The 20,337-nt window shown below is 36.3% G+C and overlaps 1 protein-coding gene and 1 long non-coding RNA gene across 4 annotated transcripts; one reads left to right on the top strand and one right to left on the bottom strand.

Annotated features, from left to right (window-relative positions):
- The first annotated feature begins 390 nt into the window (after positions 1–390).
- On the top strand, positions 391–15,657 carry LOC139984819 (uncharacterized). 3 transcript variants are annotated; one of them, XM_071998908.1, is made up of 2 exons: positions 391–602; positions 11,151–15,657. In XM_071998908.1, the coding sequence occupies exon 2, from the start codon at positions 11,170–11,172 to the stop codon at positions 13,291–13,293; it is 2,124 nt and encodes a 707-aa protein (XP_071855009.1). In that variant the 5' UTR covers positions 391–602; positions 11,151–11,169; the 3' UTR covers positions 13,294–15,657. The 3 variants fall into 3 exon arrangements, with proteins under 3 accessions (XP_071855009.1, XP_071855011.1, XP_071855012.1); XM_071998910.1 differs by lacking the exon at positions 391–602 and adding an exon at positions 6,284–6,973; XM_071998911.1 differs by lacking the exon at positions 391–602 and adding an exon at positions 6,990–9,723.
- Positions 15,005–19,753, bottom strand: LOC139984825 (uncharacterized). Its single transcript, XR_011799202.1, has 2 exons — positions 15,325–19,753; positions 15,005–15,284 (listed from the first exon to the last, which is right to left on the bottom strand). It is a non-coding gene; the product is annotated as an uncharacterized lncRNA (long non-coding RNA).
- Positions 19,754–20,337: the final 584 nt, after the last annotated feature.

Raw genomic sequence — 20,337 nt, forward strand, 5'->3', positions numbered from 1 at the left:
AAGTTTTCAGAGACTAAGCAGAATTATATTGTTATATTTCGGTAAATTGAACAGTGCGCAGCATCTACGTATTACGGAACATGGTAATAATTGTGCAACTCTGGTACACAGTCATTTTGGGTTTAAATCAAAAAATGTTTCCTTCTAAAATGTTAACCAATAATTATTCTTTGCAGAATATACAGAATACATTATAGCATACAGCCTTCTCAATCTGAAAGAAATATTTAGCACGTCGACGACGCGTGAAAAGTTCCATACTATCGGTAAATAGACTATGAAAAATCGTTGATCCGTGACACGCCCACCTGTATTTGCATATTGTCACCTTTCTTTCAGGAATTCCACTCTATGGTGACAACTTCTTTTGATCGTTGCATCAATGATTACTTTATAATACATCACAAAAGGACCGTTTCGAGTTGTATTATACTTGCATATAGACAGGGTACAGTTTAACAACACGTCATGTAAAGGAGATACCGGTAATTCATACAAGAAAAATGGTTGTAAACTGTGTTATGTGCAGTTGTCGTTATTTTGTTTTGAAGCACATTATTTGTGACATCAACCTTTGGGTGAGATCTTTACGATAGAATTAGGTAAGTGAGCATTCACTCCAATATATTGTTTTAATGTCTGCCTTTGTCCATTTGCTATGAAATAGAAATCGTTCGATATATGCAATGGCTAGTAAGTACTTCCTCATTGGGAGTCTCTACATTGGGTTCCATTGTAACTGCCGTATTCTATATTGTAGCGCGTTATATAATTATGTTTGTAATGCCTGCAGCTCCATACTTAAATATTTCAATCATAATGATGGAGTACAGTTTTTCAGCAATTTGATGAATTGAAAATCATTGACTTCTAATAGACTGCCAAAATAATGACTCTGGTAACTACTGAAAATTTAAACTTCAGTATAAGTCCAAATCAGAACTAAAACAACTGTATTTGTATACAAGCAAGTGTCATTTTAGAGCACGGTGAAGGTGAAAGATAGTTAGTTGTTGATGTTCAACGGAGGGAGTCTTAGTTACTGCAACCCCTTTGAAGTTATTTCGGTCACGAAGAAACCAGTTAGGTGTTTGGTCCTCTAACGTAGACCAAAGCTAGGCTATATTGTGTGATGTTTATAAACAGTACTCTAGCTACCATGTACCTGCAATATAAACAAAGAAATGATGACTAAAACCATCACAGATTAACCGGACAACCAGGCTGCCATCACGAATCACGCCTGTTTCGGACGTGACAGAGAATAAACTGAGCCCTGGTCATATTGAACAACATGTTAACGTTACTGTATTCTCGCTGCCAGTTGGCGAAAATGTATAACATACGGTGCTTTACACCGAAGAACTAATGCACTATTAACCTAACGAAAAATGCACACATGTCACACTCTCCGGTCTATTAAACACTGCTTGGTCAATTTCCTGGACCTGCCAGAATATTATGCCATACACGGCCAACCGTATACGTACGAAGTAGCTACCTGCGGAAACTATCACTGTGTGGTATATAATTGCACCATGCACCATGTTTTTTATCAGTGATGCATTACTCTTGTAGAGCTTGCAACTTGAAGCAATATAGTACATCACAACTTGCATATGTTGGGTAGTTAAAGCAGTATATAGTCAATATTATTTTGTTTAGTATTTTGTTGTTGTAATTGGTACACGTGCCAATGGCGTAATGGTCGCAACTACTTGTACTTTAAATATTGTACTACAATGGATAAACACCACTGGTCGTTGAATTGTTAATATGTCATAATGATGCCCATTGTATGTTTCCTTTTGGAATTGGTTTTAAGTGATGATAACATTGTCTCTGAGATGTGTAGATAGTGTATCGTTGTTTTATTTGTCTTAGTATTGTTTATTTTCATTAATTAACCTTTGCGCAAATAGTCCGTTGACAATTTATAGCCACTGCTCAGAGCTTGATTATGCTTTTACTTTGATTTGATCTTGAACTATGTAGTTGCATGTTTAAATGCATGGCGCCACCAAACAAGAGTGGTAAGATATAAAACACCGCTTCTTTGTATTTCTTCCACGACATCCTTACACAAATATAATGTTCCCATGCGTCATAGTTGCACATTAATGTTTGAGAGGACAAAATGGTGGCAACTTCCCCATACTGATGAGTAAAAAATAGAATATATTGCCAAGTCTGCACATATGATCAAGGACATTTAAATACTCGTTGTAAATTGATATTGATACCTTTCCTTCATTTCATGTACATAAAAGTCTTATCAAGGCCACACAATGTCAACAATCTAAATAGATGTCGCTGAAACAGCGCTAAAACATTTCCTCCCCCAGAATATACTCAGAATGCTTTATCAAACTTAAATAGCACTGCATTTATGATGCTGCTTGATTATTTGGTCTGGTACAAAACAGTTCACCTTTAAGCCACAACAGAAGTGTGCAATACGTCATATATCTCACACAGCATCGTGTGAACATATACTACTCACTAGCCCATATTTTGTAAGAACTCGATTTATTGAGATTAGATGATATCATAAAAGTTAATTTTGCGACATTTACATACAAGGTTTGGAATGGTTTATTTACCAAACAGTTTTTTAAATAGCAACCGAGAGTTCCATAATCATCATGCAAGAACGGTTAGTAACGCACATTGTAACTTATATTATGCACGCAGTGTTATGCTCAGCATAATATACCGTGCAATCTAAACATGGAACTCACTATCAAATGCTTTCAAAACTAAGAAATCAAGCTCCATACTTAGAAAATGCCTTATCAAAGAACTTATTATTCCTTATTTACTATTAATTAGTGGTAACTGAAACATATACATATTATTATCATTATTTTCACCTTTTTTTCTTTCTTCTCACTGGGAGTAGCCTTTTCTGTGTTGTTAAACCAGTATAGGCTTTTCAGAAGACTTCCCTATACATTGCAAATATTTACGTGAAAAAACAAATACATAAACAAACAAACAAACAGACTATGAACCAGAATGCAAAAATGCATTGTATTTTTCGATGATGTAACATGAGAAGTTTTCTTCATAAATCTGACGTGATGTATAGTGAGGGTGTACATATTTACAAGGGTTTCACGATTTGACCTTTGATGACCCCAAATGACCTTTAACCTCCACCAAATACAATATGCTTCTTTAACTAAATGTGGTACTTCTACACACTAAATTAGAGATCGGCCCAAGCTTTTCTTCTTGAGATGTCGTGTTTAAAAGGTTTTCATAATTTGACCCCGGGTGACTCCAAATGACCCTTGCCCTCCACCAAAAACAGTAGGTTTCTTTTATACAATGTGGTACTCCTACACCACAAATATGAGGTCTGCCGATGATTCCCTTCTTGAGATATCGTGTGACCAAGGTTTTCACAATTTGACCCCTGGTAACCCCAAATGACCTTCGACCTCCACCAAAAACAATATACCACTTGTACTGAATGTGGTACTTCTACATATCAAATATGAATTTGGTCTGATCTTCTCTTCTTGAGATATCGTATTTACAAGGTTTCCATAATTTGACCCCTGGTGATCCCAAATGACATCGACCTCCACCAAAAACAATAGGCTTCTTGTACTTAATGTGGTACTTTTACACACTAAATATGAAATTGGTCTGATCTTCTTTTCTTGAGATATCGTGTTTACAAGCTGGGCGACACAAACACACTCACAAATACACACACACACATACGCCATGGAGTAAACAATAAACAATTAACTTCACTCTTATACGTTGTACTGGACGACAATTAAAACAGAGCAGTTCCTTGTCACAGCAAGATGATAACATAATTAAACACATTATTAAGAACCAGAATGTGTTGGCTGAAGTAATATAGGTATGTCCGAAGAATATTTTACAGTTGCTTGATTCTAAATCAGCGTATTTTTCGAAAAAACAACAAATTTATGTTGTGATAAACGTAATTTAAATAAATGCATTTTTAAACACTGTCCGTCTCCTGAAGTCCCCCGAAATAATAACACAAACGCGGCGCGGGTAAACCAAATACAAAGTCGTGAAATATAGTTGCTTCTTTGGGTTACTTTCGGGGCAGGTTCACTCTGTTGGGCGACGTCTCTGGGGTAGGTTAGCTCAATGGACGGCTCTAGACTAGCTTGTTCTTTCTCTCCCTGGTATCTGGGGTCCATTGACCTATCAGCTGTCAATTACGTTACTAAATAATTACCAGACATATTACTTAACCTCGTATCTAAACTTATAAATGGGTCTCATCAGTGTCCTTCAATCAATTTGAAGATACACAACCATCACCGAGAATATTCCCACCAAAACAAAATAGTTTTTAAGCTGTATATTTCTCCCACAGTTCTCAAAAGTGATAGAGGCTTGGAGCCAGCACATGTATTCCTACAAAACAAGGACCACACAAAACAATTACTTTGTTTAAAAAACACAAAGGTCACACAGGCCAACTTGACACTTTAGGGAACTCCTCAGTCTACGAAAGTAAGTTACTCATTGTCATTTGATAAAACAAAATAAGAAATGGTAAGGAAAAGATCAAATGAATAAAAAAATTGGAAAATGAAAGAAAATGATGAACATAAACAACAACAAAACATTAACCAGGTTATGGTTTGGTTACAAAAACAATCCTTTCTGAGTTATATGACTTCCTCGTCACTGACAACATGACCAACACCCAAATCCAATTGCTTATAGGAAGAAGTAGTCTTCCTCTATGATGTGTAAACAGAATGTCTTGGGCAATAGCATTTTCATCCTTTCATCACATCTCTGTTCAGCAGCTTCTTTTAGCTGTTTTTCAGCATCTCGTGTCAGACACTGAGACAGCTGTTCTGTCTGCCCGCTACCACATCTTCAGGCTTTCAGAAACTTGAGCCCTGATTTTCCACAAGTTTTTGTTGTGCCAGAAAAAGCTCTGGAGAGGAAGCACCGCAAATATCCTTTTCTTTGGCGCTGATGGGCCTGCACTTTCATCTGCAACAAATCGAAACCAAATTTGTTTGGTTGATACAGTATTTTAAATTTTCCTGTCGATCACACTATGGTTCACATTAATTGTCTACGCTTGAACTCAACTGACTAATAAGCCACCTGATATTCCATTTATTTCAGTGTAGGCCCCCAAATATGTAGGTGGGGGATATAATATCTAATATCCCCCTAATATTTGGTGGCATAGTTATTTTTGTGGCTATAAATAGAAAATAATGCCTGAGATTATTTATCCAAATCGTATTTGGCGGTGGCTAAAACTTCATCCAACACATGCTGCACAAGGTAAATGACTCTTCGTGGTAGGTTCTGTGATCTTTGACCGTATAGCATGTTGTCACTCAAGATTAATATCATAATGTCTGTACATTTCTTGTGTATGAGTGTACTTTAAGTACGTATAATCATATATATGTTTCACATCGATGTGGGTTCACTGGGTTTCCATTTGGCCTGTTTCTACAAGATTTCTAACCGCAGGTGCGTAGCCAAGGGAAGGGGGCGAAGGGGGAAACCACCCCCTCCCTCGAACATATTTTTGTATTATTTTTTATGATATCGAAGTTTTATAGTGGCTGTTATAAGAAGTTTTAATATTTGTACACCAATAAATTAACTGTGTCTGAATTTTCGAAACTTCCCTGACCAACATTCTTCATTCTTCAACATTCATCAAAATTCCCGCTACTCGTGCAATTTTGACCAGTCTGTTAGGGGTTGAAGGTTTTTTTTTCTATATTGATTTTCCATGGATGAAATTTTGTGCAACATTATGGGTATGTTTTGAAGTGAATTAATTTTTCAAATTCTGACAGATAATGAGCTTAAAACCTTGAAAAGTAGGGCTGACGGGTATTGTGGGCCGTCACGGAGGTCGAACATGATGTGTGACTGGTGGAAATCTTGAAAAAGGTTATGGATGAAAAAAACAATATAGGGAAAAACTTGGTTCTCAGACAAAAATGTACATCTGGTTGGTCATTTTCAAGCCTGAGAAATGCCATTTCCGGTCATCTGGGGGGGGGGGGCTATAAAAACCAGAAATTTTCTTGTACGCTGCTCGCCAACCAATGGTGGCGCTCCGCTTTGATTGTTATTTATGTATATATACATACATCACAAAAGTTCACCTCTAAGTATCATAACCAAATTCACCAGATTGATTTATTTTCTCTAGGAAGTTGATGGAAATTTGCCACTCTCAATACTGCTTCAAATCTCGGCACATTTGACGTCGGCTTGCCAACTGTTGGCTGCAAATTTCGTTAGACTTTCAGCCATCGTTGTCTTGTTATGCAGTACGTTATGCAGACGAATTGTAAAAACGTACAAACGTCACATACACCAGGGAGCTGTTCCCTGCATATACACAGTATTTGCATGTACATAACGCCGAGCCAAGCAGTTTCTGTATCAGCTGACATATCACATGACACACAAAAAGGATTTTGATTAGCTCTTAACTAAAAATATCAAAGTGGACTAAATGAGTCCGTCTTAAACTGCTGTTAACTCCTAAAACAAAACAAAAAAACACTTCCCTAACGATCCAACATCGAGAATTGTAATTAGCATATGAAAAAACAACATAATATGTGGTCAAACCTTGGTACTAAATATATGAAACCACAGTGAACGATATCGAGCCTAGAACGAAAGATTATTGCCGCTTTTTTCAGGAATTCCCCTCTTAGTTGCAACTTCCCTAACCTCAGCTAACCTCAGTGATTACTTTCTATAGTACGTCAATACACGCTGTGTTGAATTGTCCTATACGTGCATATAGACAGAGTATAGTACTGAATATAGCCGCATGTAAATGGATACCAGTAACTTGTACAAGAAAATTATTGTAAACTGTGTTTTGTGACAGTTGTTGTTATCTTTTGTGAAGCATATTATTTTTGACATCAACCTTTGTAGGAGATCTGTACGATAGAATTAGGTAAGTAAACATTCACTGCAATATATGTCTGCCATTTGTCATTTGCCATGGAACAGAAATCATTCGATATATGCAATTGCAAGCAAGTAGATCCTCATTGGGAATCTGTACATTGTGTTCCATTGTAACGGCCGTATTCCATAATGTAGCGCGGAATTGGCTAGACTAGGGTTTCTGTTTGTACTGCCTCCAGCTGTCATACTAATAACATTTCAATCATGATGGTGCAGAACAGATTTCCGCAATTTGATGAATTTAAAATCATCGATTTCTTACAGATTTTCAAGAGAATGAATCTGGTACCTACGGAAGTTTGAAACTTCAGTTTAAGTACAAATCTGAATTTTAATACCTTTCTTGAGTTGATCATAAACGGGCAAAGTTTCATTTCAAAACATAATTAAACAAAATTTAAGTGTTCTAGGCTAATTCAAAATCACATCTATCTGGTGAAAGACATATTGAGGGTTGAATATAATCAAATGTTTTACGAGGGAAAGCACAATTAACAGTCACTAAATTGACAATGAAACGAAACTGCAGTCATACTGTACTTACATGGGGCAGTGAGCCTTCATTTGACGGGTATAGCCTGTCTGCTGTGTGATTTGTGTACAATGTATACGTGATAAACAAAATCGAAGCAAGATTTGCATCAACACAAAGATTATACTTTTGTAAAGATAAAAGTAAGTGTAAAGTATTATTATATACCTTTGAGTATTAAATGCTGAAGAATACATTCAGCCTATTAATCGTTAATAAAACGGTCCCTTTTAGCGGCATCAATAGCAAGAAGTGTGATCAATTTAATACACTTTGAGTAAATATTGGTAAAATACTAACGCAATGCAAACATTGTGTCTTTAGATTTTCTAAAAACGGGAATGACATTTTTCTTTATTACAAGCATTTTTCGTGAAGAAACTAGATAAAATAGGGGTGTAAGTTATAGTAGGGGTATAATATTGTACGTCTTCCGGTTACAGAGTTGTTGACAATTCATAATCATAGATGTTAAATACGAATCTAAGAGACTGACTTCGGTCAGCTTGAGGCTTTGACAAGCCAATGAAGCTTCTTCGCGAGTTCCTGCTTGCAGGAGGATCTAAAATACATACTATTCATACATACATATAATGTATGCTGAAATCGAAGTTATTCATAAACTCCAAATTACGTAGCTAGGCGCATGGCTAGGGTGTTCAACCGTATTTGATTGAGCAAAACTTTATGTTTACAGCTAAATATGGACCTTTTTATAATCTAAATATGACTCACAACACATCATTTGATGCATATTGGTTGATTTTGCTGGGGAAGGAACCCCAGCAGCCCTACATGTGAGAGTCTGTTTTAATGACCCAAGTACCTTATGACCCTAATGACCCTTCCTTTGTCCTTCATTCGCGTTTGGTCCTTCCACATGGTACCAGCCCCTATATGTAAATCAGTCAGGGGATTTTACATTTGGAAAGGGGGGGGGTGCAATTATTATGAACAAAAAGAACTATCGGTAGGTGATAGTCTCTAACAACGAGAAAAATGGCCTTTGTTTACCAGATAATAAGAAAAAACACGATATCTTTCTGTAATACATAGATGATATAGTTGTAACTGTAGTACGAGGATATTGTGGACACAACAGTAGCATAAAGATTTTATGGTGCGTAAACTCAGTTTGCAGTAAGCGGAAAATATGCTGTTAGTATTTTGCGCTATATACGGATTTAATTGATAAGTTGTTATACACAGAAACTGTGCGTTGACTAGTTTATACTTTACAATGAATGGATCGTACTGTTAACACGCGGTTATTGTTATGAAACAAATGATGGTGCTTCATGGATATATGAAGACCTTCCTCTTTAGCACAGTGGCGTTTCTAGAACGATATCGGCTAAGGGTGTCGACGCAAAATGTTGCTATCATCCATTGTAACTACATTTGTGTATACCATATTTGCATTCTAAAGGAAAACCATTTTGAAATTAAATCCAATTATAGATATCTGAACTTAATTAAAGATCTCTACAATTAATTAGAGATATCTAAACTTAAATTCGTTCGAGTGTTATCACATTTTAGCCATTGTTTTCTTGTAATGCAGTGCGTTATGCAGACGAATTTTAAACACGTACAAACGTAACATACACACAGTATTTGCATGTACATCACGCCGAGCCAAGCAGTTTCTGTATCAGCTGACATATCACATGACACACAATAAGGATTTTGATTAGCTCTTTACTGAAAAAAAGTCGCTGCGTCGGAAAAGTCCTAACAACGCTGGGCGGACCAAATGAGTCCGTCTTAAACTGCTGTTCACTCTTCAAATAACACTTACCGAACCATCCAACATCAAAGATTGTAATTAACATATGAAAACACGTCAGAATATGTAGTCAAACCTTAGTACTAAATATGTGCAACGACAGTGAACGATATCGAGCCTACCCCGATGGAGTATTGCCACCATTTTCAGGAATTCCCCTTCATGTTGCAACTTCCTTAGATTCCTGACCTCAGTGATTACTAGTGTAATAAGTCAATACAGGCTGTATTGAAATGTACAATACTTGCATATAGACAGTACAGTTCTTAGTTTAGCCGCATGTAAATTGATACCGGTAATTCGTACAAGAAAGATTATTGTAAACTGTGCTTTGTTGCAATTGTGTTACCATTTTTGAAGCATTTTATTTTGGACATCAACCTAGCTTTGTGTGAGATCTTGACGATAGAATTAGGTAAGTGAACATTCACCCCAATATATGTCTGCCATTTGTCTTTTGCCATGAAACAGAAATCGTTCGATATATGCAATTGCTAGCAAGTAGATCCTCATAGGGAATATGTACTTTATGTTCCATTGTAACGGCCGTATTCCATAATGTAGCGCGGAATTATCTAGACTAGGTTTCTGTTTGTACTGCCTACAGCTGCCATACTAATAACATTTCAATCATGATGGTACAGAACAGTTTTTGATGAATTGAAAATCATTGATTTCTTGCAGATTTTCAAGAGAATGAATCTGGTATAACTACGGAAATTTGAAACTTCAGTATAAGTACAAATCTGAATTTAAGTACCTTTCTTTAGTTTATCATGCGCGGGCAACGTTTCATTTCAAAACATAATTGGAACAACATTTGAAGTGTTCTAGGCTAATTCATCAATCATCACATGTTTCTGGCTAAAGACATATTGAGGGTTTAATATAATCAAATGTTTTACGAGGGAAAACACAATTAACAGTCACTAAATTAACGTTGAAACGAAACTGCAGTCATACTGTACGAACTTGGGGCAGTGAGCCTTCATTTGACGGGTAAAGCCTGTCTGCTGTGGGGTTTGTGTACAATGTAATTGTTATGAAACAAATGATGGTGCTTCATGGATATATGAAGACCTTCCTCTTTAGCACATTGGCCTTTCTAGAACGATATCGGCTAGGGTTGTAGACGCAAAATGTTGCTTTTATTCCATTGTAACTACATATGTGTATACCACATTTGCATTCTTAAGGAAAACCATTTTGAAATTAAGTCCACAATTTCAGACATCTGAACTTTATTAAAGATTTTTACAATTAATAAGAGATATGTAAACTTAAATTCGTGCGAGTGTTATAAGATTTAAGCAATTGGAAGAACATTTCCGAAATAACTTTGACCGAGTGGAGGGAAGGGACACGTGAGCATTAACTAAATGGATATTGCCTTGTATTAAATAAGATATCGAGTATTCACAATAGCATAGCAGAAATGTAGGTCAGTGCACACAAGTATCTAATATATCTTCATTTTTGGCTCAAATTGAGATGTTGTGTTTATATTAATGACGACAATTAAGTTTGCATGATGTGCATTTATAATGTTCAGAGAAATGTTGTTCTTTTGATATGTTTTAAGAAGAAAACGTTATGAGTACCGTAGATCAATTGCTGGTGTAGAACAAGTCGTCTAATACTAATAAATGTCTTTGAACAAAAAGTTTACCCTTTACAATACTCACTCCCACCTCGCCAACAATCCCGGTAATTAATTGAATGAATTATGATATAGCTAGAGATTTGCACTAAACATCTAATTTAATTAATGTTTAGTCTTACTCATTCTCACAACGACTACAGCAGTATTTGTAAATTTCTTTATTATTTTGTAAATTGCAGAATCTCGTCATCAAGACAAATGGCTTCGTCAACTCCTCTTACTAATCTGGGAGAGAAATTCTTCGTGTGTTATGATTGCCAGGAAATATGTAGAGAACTGACATTTCATATGTATTTTAAAAATCGCTGGAAGTGTCCATTGTGTAAACAGGAATTCGTTATACCAAAGGAATGGGTTGACAATTTCAAGACCGACTTCCATATGAACAGTGTGCTTCAGTTCATACAATTGAAAAAGTCTTTTGAAGAATTAAAGAAATGTTCTCTCTGTTTAAAGAAAACAAAAGTTTCAGCTTATTGTTTTAAGTGCAGAGATTACTTGTGTAAACAATTTTACAAGGTTCAAGTCGGCAGTAAAATGTTTACAGATCTCAAAACCTACATTCTGAGCTTGGATAATATAGAAGCAAAGAATATGACACTGGATAAATTAACATCACTAATGGAAGATCCCAGGTGCCATATCCATGACAAAAAAGAAGCGCAATTGTGCTGCAGTTCTTGCAGAAATATACCTGTGTGCTCGGCTTGTACATATCATGAGCATAAAGGTCATGACCTGCATAACGTAACTGAAATAGCAGAACGTGAAAGAAAATTACTGAAACAAGAACTTGCTGAACTAAACAAATACAAAGATCAACTATACGAATTGCCAATGAAAATAAAAATTACTCAACAGAAGCTGAATGAAAATGCCATGAAAAAGACAGAAGGATTTATAAATGAGCACCAGCAGCAGACACACAAGATTAAAGATCAACTTGCGGAATGTACTAAGGAACGAAAAAGAGGTTTAGAGGACATCGGAAGCAGAAAAAGAGATAACGACCGTCAGATCACTCTTAATTTGAAAAAGGAGTTGAGACAAGTAAGAGAGAAATATGATAAAATCAGGAAAACAGCAAATCAAGAATATGACAACGAATCTGAAGAGTTAATAAACAAATGTGATGAAACCGAGGGCGCACTCTTAAAAAAACTTGGAAGCCTAGATGTTAACTTGAAGAATTTTACATCAGCAAAAGACCTGCTTGTAGGGCAAAATGAAGATGAACTAAAACCATTAAGAGAATATCGCGAACAGATTATTAAACGATACGAGAACCTCACAGCAACGACCTCATCTATTCTTGCTACTAAAGACGATTGGACACACGCTCAGTGTATTCCTGATATTAGAGTAGCATGTGAACCCCTGATAGAAGAAATGAAAAAGAAATATCCAGAGGTAGAATATTTATCTGATTTCGATATCAGTGATATAATGAAGGCTATGAAAGACAACGTCACGATTGCTCAGCATCAAGAGTCCGTGGTTGATGTTGCAGGAATCAAAGTTAAAGGTGGATGTTTCAATGATATTAAAAGCAGAGGAAATATCAAGATTGTCATAATTCATAAGCCAACTGAAGGGTACTCACATATCACTGTGTTCAACAGAAAAGGTGAAATACAACGACAGGATCAGATTGAGATGGATAAGGGCATTCCAATATGCGGTCTATTGTATGGGTTCAAAGCTGTAACATGGAATCTTTGGTGTAAAATCGGTATATATGATGTACGTGATGGCACATATATCACAAAGGACTGTCTTAACTTCATTACTAGTTGGCCATCCGCTCACGACGTGATTTGTGTAACTACGGATCCTGTAAAGAATCATATTATTGTTGGTACTGACAGCAGAGATGTGTACGTATTTACTGATCAAATGAAATACAGCCACATGATTACACTACCAGATGTTATATATGAAACGTATGATATAACTGTTCATAGAGGTAGTCTCCTGGTATGTGGCAACTATATTGAGAGAGCAGCATATGCAGTCACCATGGAGGAATCACAGAGTAAACTGATGTATGAATTCACCAAACCAGATCTTGATGGATTGGACTGGAAACCCGCCAGAGTCTGCACAGACAAGAATGAGTTCATCTACATGCTATGGAAAGCAGGCATCTTACATCGGAGATGTATTCTGGTACAATACGGCCAGGATGGCCGACAGTTATTGACAAGAACAGTAGATAATGACGTTGACCGTGTGTCAACATTTGAAGAGAACGGTATAGAAAAACTCTTGATGACCACAACGATGGGATCTTTCTACACGTTCGACCTAGTAGTGACGTAGATGTAGGGAATTTTTTTAAGTCATTAATAATAGCAACCTTAGAACTTCAGGGTGCTCTCAGCCTACATATATTGACATTAATTGATCGAGAAATACTACTTCTTCAGTTTATATTACAATGTGTGATATATTTAATATTTTGATTATTTAGATCGGACAGATAATCTCTATAAACAGCATCAGCATCACTAATACGTTTATATATTTTTAAACAGCTGTTCGGAATAGTGATATCCAAGTCTTATCTTCCTGGTAAAATATTTCATCTGGTTATGGCAGCTCCTTGGTGGCAATCACTGATATAAATTTGCTTCCGAGAATATTCCATTTGTGGAGGTGCGCCCCTCTTGAATGTAGACCATGGCAAAGGCAAATATGTACTTAACGAGATAAAGTAACTCAACGAGGTATTTATGACAGGAATACTAAAACAGTGAAAGACTGATTAAAAATTAAATATTGAAAAAAAGAGTATCGTTGTACCTTAACCTCTGGCTGTTCCTGACTGTCTATCAAATTGACTGTCTATCAAATTAAATAATGTGAGATAAATGTTTAGGTTAAATTTATCTTGCATATATACTTCTGTATATTATTACTTTAAAGGAATATATCAATATACACTCTTAGGTTGTTTTGTTTGTAAATATTTACTTTTTTTGGAATTTTATTTCATCCAACTGTACAGTTGATAAAGTATAAACATTCAAATATCCGAACCAAAATCTGTTACACATATTTAAAAAACAAAATTAACATATAAGAAATCGTTTTCATCATCATTTTTAATCATCTTTCAAAAACAATTTTGTTTGTGATTTTTTCTTCTCTATCAATCTGAACTAATCTTGGCAACTTGTAAATCGTAAATATGACTGACATTTATTTTTCTCACAAATATCGTCTTTTCTTCTCTGCATTACGTCAGTTTTGGGGTTGGTGTGTCGGGGGGGGGGGGGGTATCGTAATATGTCTGTTGTAGCAAAGAGAGATGTATATGCATCTCCTTTCAGATCCAACAGGTCCTTTTTAACTAATTGAGCTGATGTTATGGTTAAGCGTCTCTCTTTGTTGTTAAAATTAATTTATTTCATTTTATGAATATAAAAGTCTTATCAAGGTCACATAATGTCAAGATTTTAAATAAAGGGCTCTGATGTGGCATAGGTGTACTCCTAATTTGACTTTAGTGTGGCACAATTAAGCAGAAAATTTGTTGTACTAGACCCTTTAGGAGCATAATTTAGTTTAGAAAGAAATAATCCAATCGCTGCTGATTCTCTTTTATTTGGACACGATCTGTATATATTTGCCATCTTAATATTACATTGAATGACATACAAAAGGCATCCAAATATGATTAGCAACATTAGGTACATACACAGTGATATACATGTATACATATATATTGTTACGAGAAAGCAACCTAATTTTCTCGTGTGTACGTATTTTCTATCTTGCCTGTTTCACCGTACTAAAATTATGTTTAAGCTAGGAGGTCTCTAGTTAGTGTAACTTGAGTATCGTTTTATAGCTGGCTGCGAGAGTTGGTTCTTCCTTGGAGGTAAAAACAGATCCATGGTTCTTCCTGCCGGGGCCTTATGTAAACAGTCCGGTGGACAAGCCCCCCTTCGTTCTTAGTATACAGGGAATTATTATGGGTGCATAGACAGTGGGGCGGAGTTAACTCACATTCGTATAGCGCCGTACAGAGCGTTGACCGGCTGTAATTGGGTTATGGCGGTTGTAAATCTTACTGGCTATTTCTTTATTGGTCAGTTAATCGTGTATAGGATTCAACACAGTTACGAGGTCGTTTATAATGCCGTGCAAGGAGCGTTTTTAGGCATTACGTTAGGGTATATTTAGAGTAAGTCGCTAGGCAGAATCTATGCCGAATTTGTAGGTTGTTTTAGGGACTTAAATTATTTTTGGCTTGTGCAGAAAATCGAGTAATGCACTCTGCAGCTGCGCTGCGTAACTGCTTGTGCCTGCATGCATTCTGTAGCTGCGCTGCGTAACTGCTTGTGCCTGCGCAAGGTCGTCGCAGTATAGGGTTCGCGGGCTAACGAACGTCATCGTTAGCTGCGTTGTCCTTACGCTGCGTCGCCCTTGACGCAGTACCGATATTTTGCCTGCGTTGTTCCTGCGATGTCTTCGACGCAGCGCCTAGTTAGCAGTGCTGCTAGGCAGCTTACATATTAGGGATTAGTTTGCCTTGACAGGGCTAGTTAATGAACGCCACCCTTGTTATTGCGTTAAGGTTTTATTGTATCACTTTCTGTATATATTATTTGGTTATTACTTAACGAAAGATGTACGGCAGGTACATTGTTTATCTAATTATACTTTTTAAACTCTTAATGCACTGTTAGTGTACTTCTTTTCAACGGTGTCCTCGAGTCTCTCTCTGTACAACCCCCTTCCTCACGTGTCGACTGGGTACTTCACCATACCACCGAAGCGGAAAGCGTTACAACATATATATATATATATATGTATAGTTTATGTTAGTACCAAAACGTGCCCATAATTTCTTAATGCCTCTTTGTATGTCATTCAACGTAATGTTAAGATTGCATGTAGACACAAATCGTTTGCAAATAAAAGAGAGCGGGCTGGAATTGTCAAACTATTGTCTACATTGTTATTATTAAGTATTAATTTGTGATACAAAGTGAAGAGTCAAAGAGTAGCAAGAATTAAATAAACCCAAATTACTTTCACCACCCTATAAGAGATTGAGCTTAATTTGGCCATGGTAACTATGAAGACAGAACTTAAATATGTCCCTAAATGTTGACTACCAGTAAATTGAATGGAATACTGCGGTTGCACTGTTTTTTTAAAAAATTTTAATTTTTTTTATGATGAGGTAGGGGACGGACAATGGCAGGTTGTGTCATGGGTTGGGTTATTTCTTTCTAAATTACATTCTGCTTTAAATATATCTATCACAAAATATTTTCTGCTTAATTGTTCCCCCCTGAGGTCAAATTGGGAGTACAACTTTGCCACCACGGCGCTCCCGATTTTTATTGTTTACATTGTTTGGATATGAGATGTATCATCAAACAAATATACAATTTTCGAAACTTTGAAGACACGTTTCCTGCTTTGTGCCATGGCCTAGACTGCTGTCAATAGTTAATAAAGACTTCATGCTAATATCAATGACAGAAACCTCTTGACCATATACAGCTCACAGTCACATGGCATTATGAGCGGGCTTTAATTACGGAGGCGTTTTGGTTTCATAAATAAAACGTGAGCCAGGAAGATAACGTGTTGCATCAATTGTACTGTATAACAGCCAATACTTAAGGAGTGTTAGCTCAGCGTTTAACGCCAGTGCCGTTCAAACATAAGGTCCCGAGTTCGAGTCACTCCAAGATTAAAGTATATCGTCCAGTTTCAGAGTTGTTGACAATAGCCAATTCATAATCATGGAAGTTAAATATGAATGTAAGAGACTGACTTCGGCCAGCTTGCGGCTTTGATAAGCCAATGATGGCTTCTTCGGGAGTTCCTGCTTGCAGAAGGATCTAATAATATATATACATACTCATAGCTGGTAGAGCAATTTACTTTTCTTCTTACACCCGTGCATCAATATTTACTCATTTATGTTCGTAACACAGTAACATGTGTTACAGGTGGCACTGTAACAACTGCAAAGTTGTTCATCTATTCTCGTGTAAGACAACTAACTGTGCGACTGGACAAGGAGCCTTTTAAGACACTGTAACACTTGATTCTAGTTCACACTTCTCGAAGAAAGGCCATGTTCAGGTATATCCATAGGCATTCTTATAGCATAAAACGACTAGATACGACCTCATTTTAGAAATGCGTATAAATGAACTCGAACTAAAAGTTGGTACAGCAACTACTGTTCATGTCCCTAAACCTTGCAACAGTAATTACTACTTTGTGTTCATAAATGAAACTAATATATCAAGATTAATTTATAGAATGAAGCTCTCGTTGATATGATGTGCAGAATTGGCAGTTTACTATATTTATGTATCATCGGTATGGGGAATTGGCAACATTATTCCAAAATCTACAATTTTTGTGTAGTGTCCATGATGTTGCAACGAAAGACAACTTTTAAGTCACTTTTCTTGCTATATCCCACGGCCGAGACATCTTTCATAAGTTACTTAAGACGTCATGCTAATATCAAAGGCAGAAACCTCTTGACCATACACAACGCACGGACACACGACATTATGAGCGGGCTTTAATCACAGAGTCATTGTTTCGTTTCATTGGATTCATTAATGAAACGTGAGCCAGAAAGACAACGTGTTGCATCGATTGTGCTGTGTAAAGACAATGGAGCCTAGATTTGGAATTTTTCTGTTGGGTGGGATGTGACTTACTAGCTGACCTGAGGAACTCCACATGACCACTGACCTGCAGATCAACAACACCATCTTATAATAACGGAGAATGATTTTTCACCACACCACATGAAAAGAGCTGATGGTTGATATTTGTTGACCGTATATGAACTTTAAACTTAAGATTAAGTACAAACTTAAGAAACCATTATCTTGATATTGACTGGACCAAAGGTTGATGGTCATCAAACATAAACCTATAATTGGGTAAGAAATCTGTCATTTTCACTCAACTTTGATCATTTTGGCCCCAAATGACATTCAACCTGAAAGTAAAGTACAACTTTTAGAACTCATCAATGGTTGACTAGTATGACCAAGTTTGACCAAAATCAGAAACATGAACGCAAGCAGTTGTATTCCTTTATAAAATATGGTTTGTCTGATTTATTTGCTTTTTACATTTCATAAGGTACAACTTTTACGACCAGTCTTATATTAATCACTATCATCAAGTGTGATGGACATCAAACATAAACTATAGTATAACTAACGGACCAACAGACAGAGAGACCCATTACCATGACAACAGCTCAACTAGATATAAAAAGGAACTGTACATGTGGAAGGTTATGGAGCTGTAACAAATTCCTTTTTCGTTGCCTCAGACATTTTACAGTAACAGCTCCGTACACACACACGCCCACACCAAACCCAAAGTTGACGTGTTCATATTTTTAAAATATAGGTAACTGGTTTTGGCTCTGAAGTTTTACATTTTATGTTTCATCAATTTTACAGTTGGATAGAATAACATTCAATAAACGTATAAAGTTACAAACAGGACAACATGTTCCTTCAAAGGACTAATATACAGTAAATAGAAATGTATATGAAAGCTAATATTAGCTTAAGCATTTATCTCATATATTTTAATTTGATGGAAAATTGATATCTGTTAATCACCTTATGTGTTAGTGTTATGTACGTATTAATTCCTATATCGATCTGTTTGTACGTGACTATCAAGTACTACGGATATGATGTACTTTTTAATTTTTTACAGGTACAGACAGCGGTGGATATAACTACGAAGAGATGTTCTTTGCAATACGTAGTTTAAAATAGTTATGTGTGTATCAAGTACTGGGGATTGGTTTATATGTGTATCAAGTAATATGTATAGTTTTATGTGTATGCCGGTATAGTCTAACAGGTACAGTCAAAGGTGCATGTGCAAAACACTCTCTTTCAATAATTAGTTGTGATTGGTTTTGTGTGTGTATCAAGTACTGTGGACATGATCTATCGGTTTAGGTACAGTCAACGGTGTTGATGCCAATAAAACCGAAAATGCTCGGAAACAACTTGGAAGTTAAAATCAATGACTTTCAAATGTGAGCTATGTAATTCTCACCAGGAAGATACTGCTTGTGTATCACTACTTCAAACCAGCTGCTGAAGTACATTTACTAAGTATAATTCATACTTATGTTATTTTTGGATATAATCTGTCAGTCAGGAAATAAAACCACAAGTAACAAAACAAATAAAATAAGGCAAACATTGCGATAGAAAATTAAAGTCATATTTCTTGATGAATAAATGTCTGTATTTAAGCTGAGAGCGCCCTGAAGTTCTAAGGTGGCCTCTAATAATGACTTGAAATAATTTCTTACATTACGTCACGACTATGTCGTACGTGTAAAACCTTCCCGCTTTCCATGTTGCTATTAGAAGTTTTTCCATACCGTTCTCTTCTAATGTTGATACATAGCGAACGCTATCATATATTCTTCTTGTTGTGAGTAACTCTCGGCCATCCTGACTGTATTGTACCAGAATACATTTCTGCTGATGTAAGATGGCTGCTTTCCATAGCATGTAGATGAACTCATTTGTGTCTGTGCAGACACTGAAAGGACTCCAATCCAATCCATCAAGATCTGGTTTGGTGAATTCATACATCAGCTTACTCTGTGATTCATCCATGGTGACTGCATATGATATACCACGCGAGTTGTCACAGACCAGGAGACTATCTCTATGTACAGTGATATCCTTCGAGCAATTGATTACATTTGGTAGTGTAATCATGTGACTGCAATTTATCTGATCAGTAAGTACACATGCATCTCTTATGTTAATACCAACGATAATATGATTCTTCACAGGATCTGTAGTTATACAATTGACGTACCAATCAAGTGGCCAACTAGTAATGACGTTAAGAATGCTTTGCTTGGTAAATGCACCATCACGTACATCGTAAATACCGATTTCATAAGGCAAAAGAACTGTAATGATAACTTTGAACTCAGATAACAAACCGCAGATGATCACGCCCAAATCACTTTTGATCTGATCCTGTCGTTGTATTTCACCTTTTCTGTTAAACACAGTGATGTATAAATACCTTTTAGATGCCTTATGAATTATTGCAATCTTGACATCTTCTCTGCTTAAAATATCAGTGAAATGTTCACCTTTAACTTTGATTTCTGCAACATCAACCGCGGACTCTTTATGCTGAGCAATCTTGACGTTGTCTTTAAAAGCCTTCGTTATATCACTGATGATAGAGTCTAACTCTGGGATTTTTTTCTTTATTTCTTCTATCAGAGGTCCACATGCTACCGTAATATTAGGAATACGCTGAGCGTCTATCCAATCGTCTTTAGAAGCAAGAATAGTT

The sequence above is a fragment of the Apostichopus japonicus genome, chromosome 17 (assembly GCF_037975245.1).
Source record: "Apostichopus japonicus isolate 1M-3 chromosome 17, ASM3797524v1, whole genome shotgun sequence".
Taxonomy (NCBI): Eukaryota; Metazoa; Echinodermata; class Holothuroidea; order Aspidochirotida; family Stichopodidae; genus Apostichopus; species Apostichopus japonicus.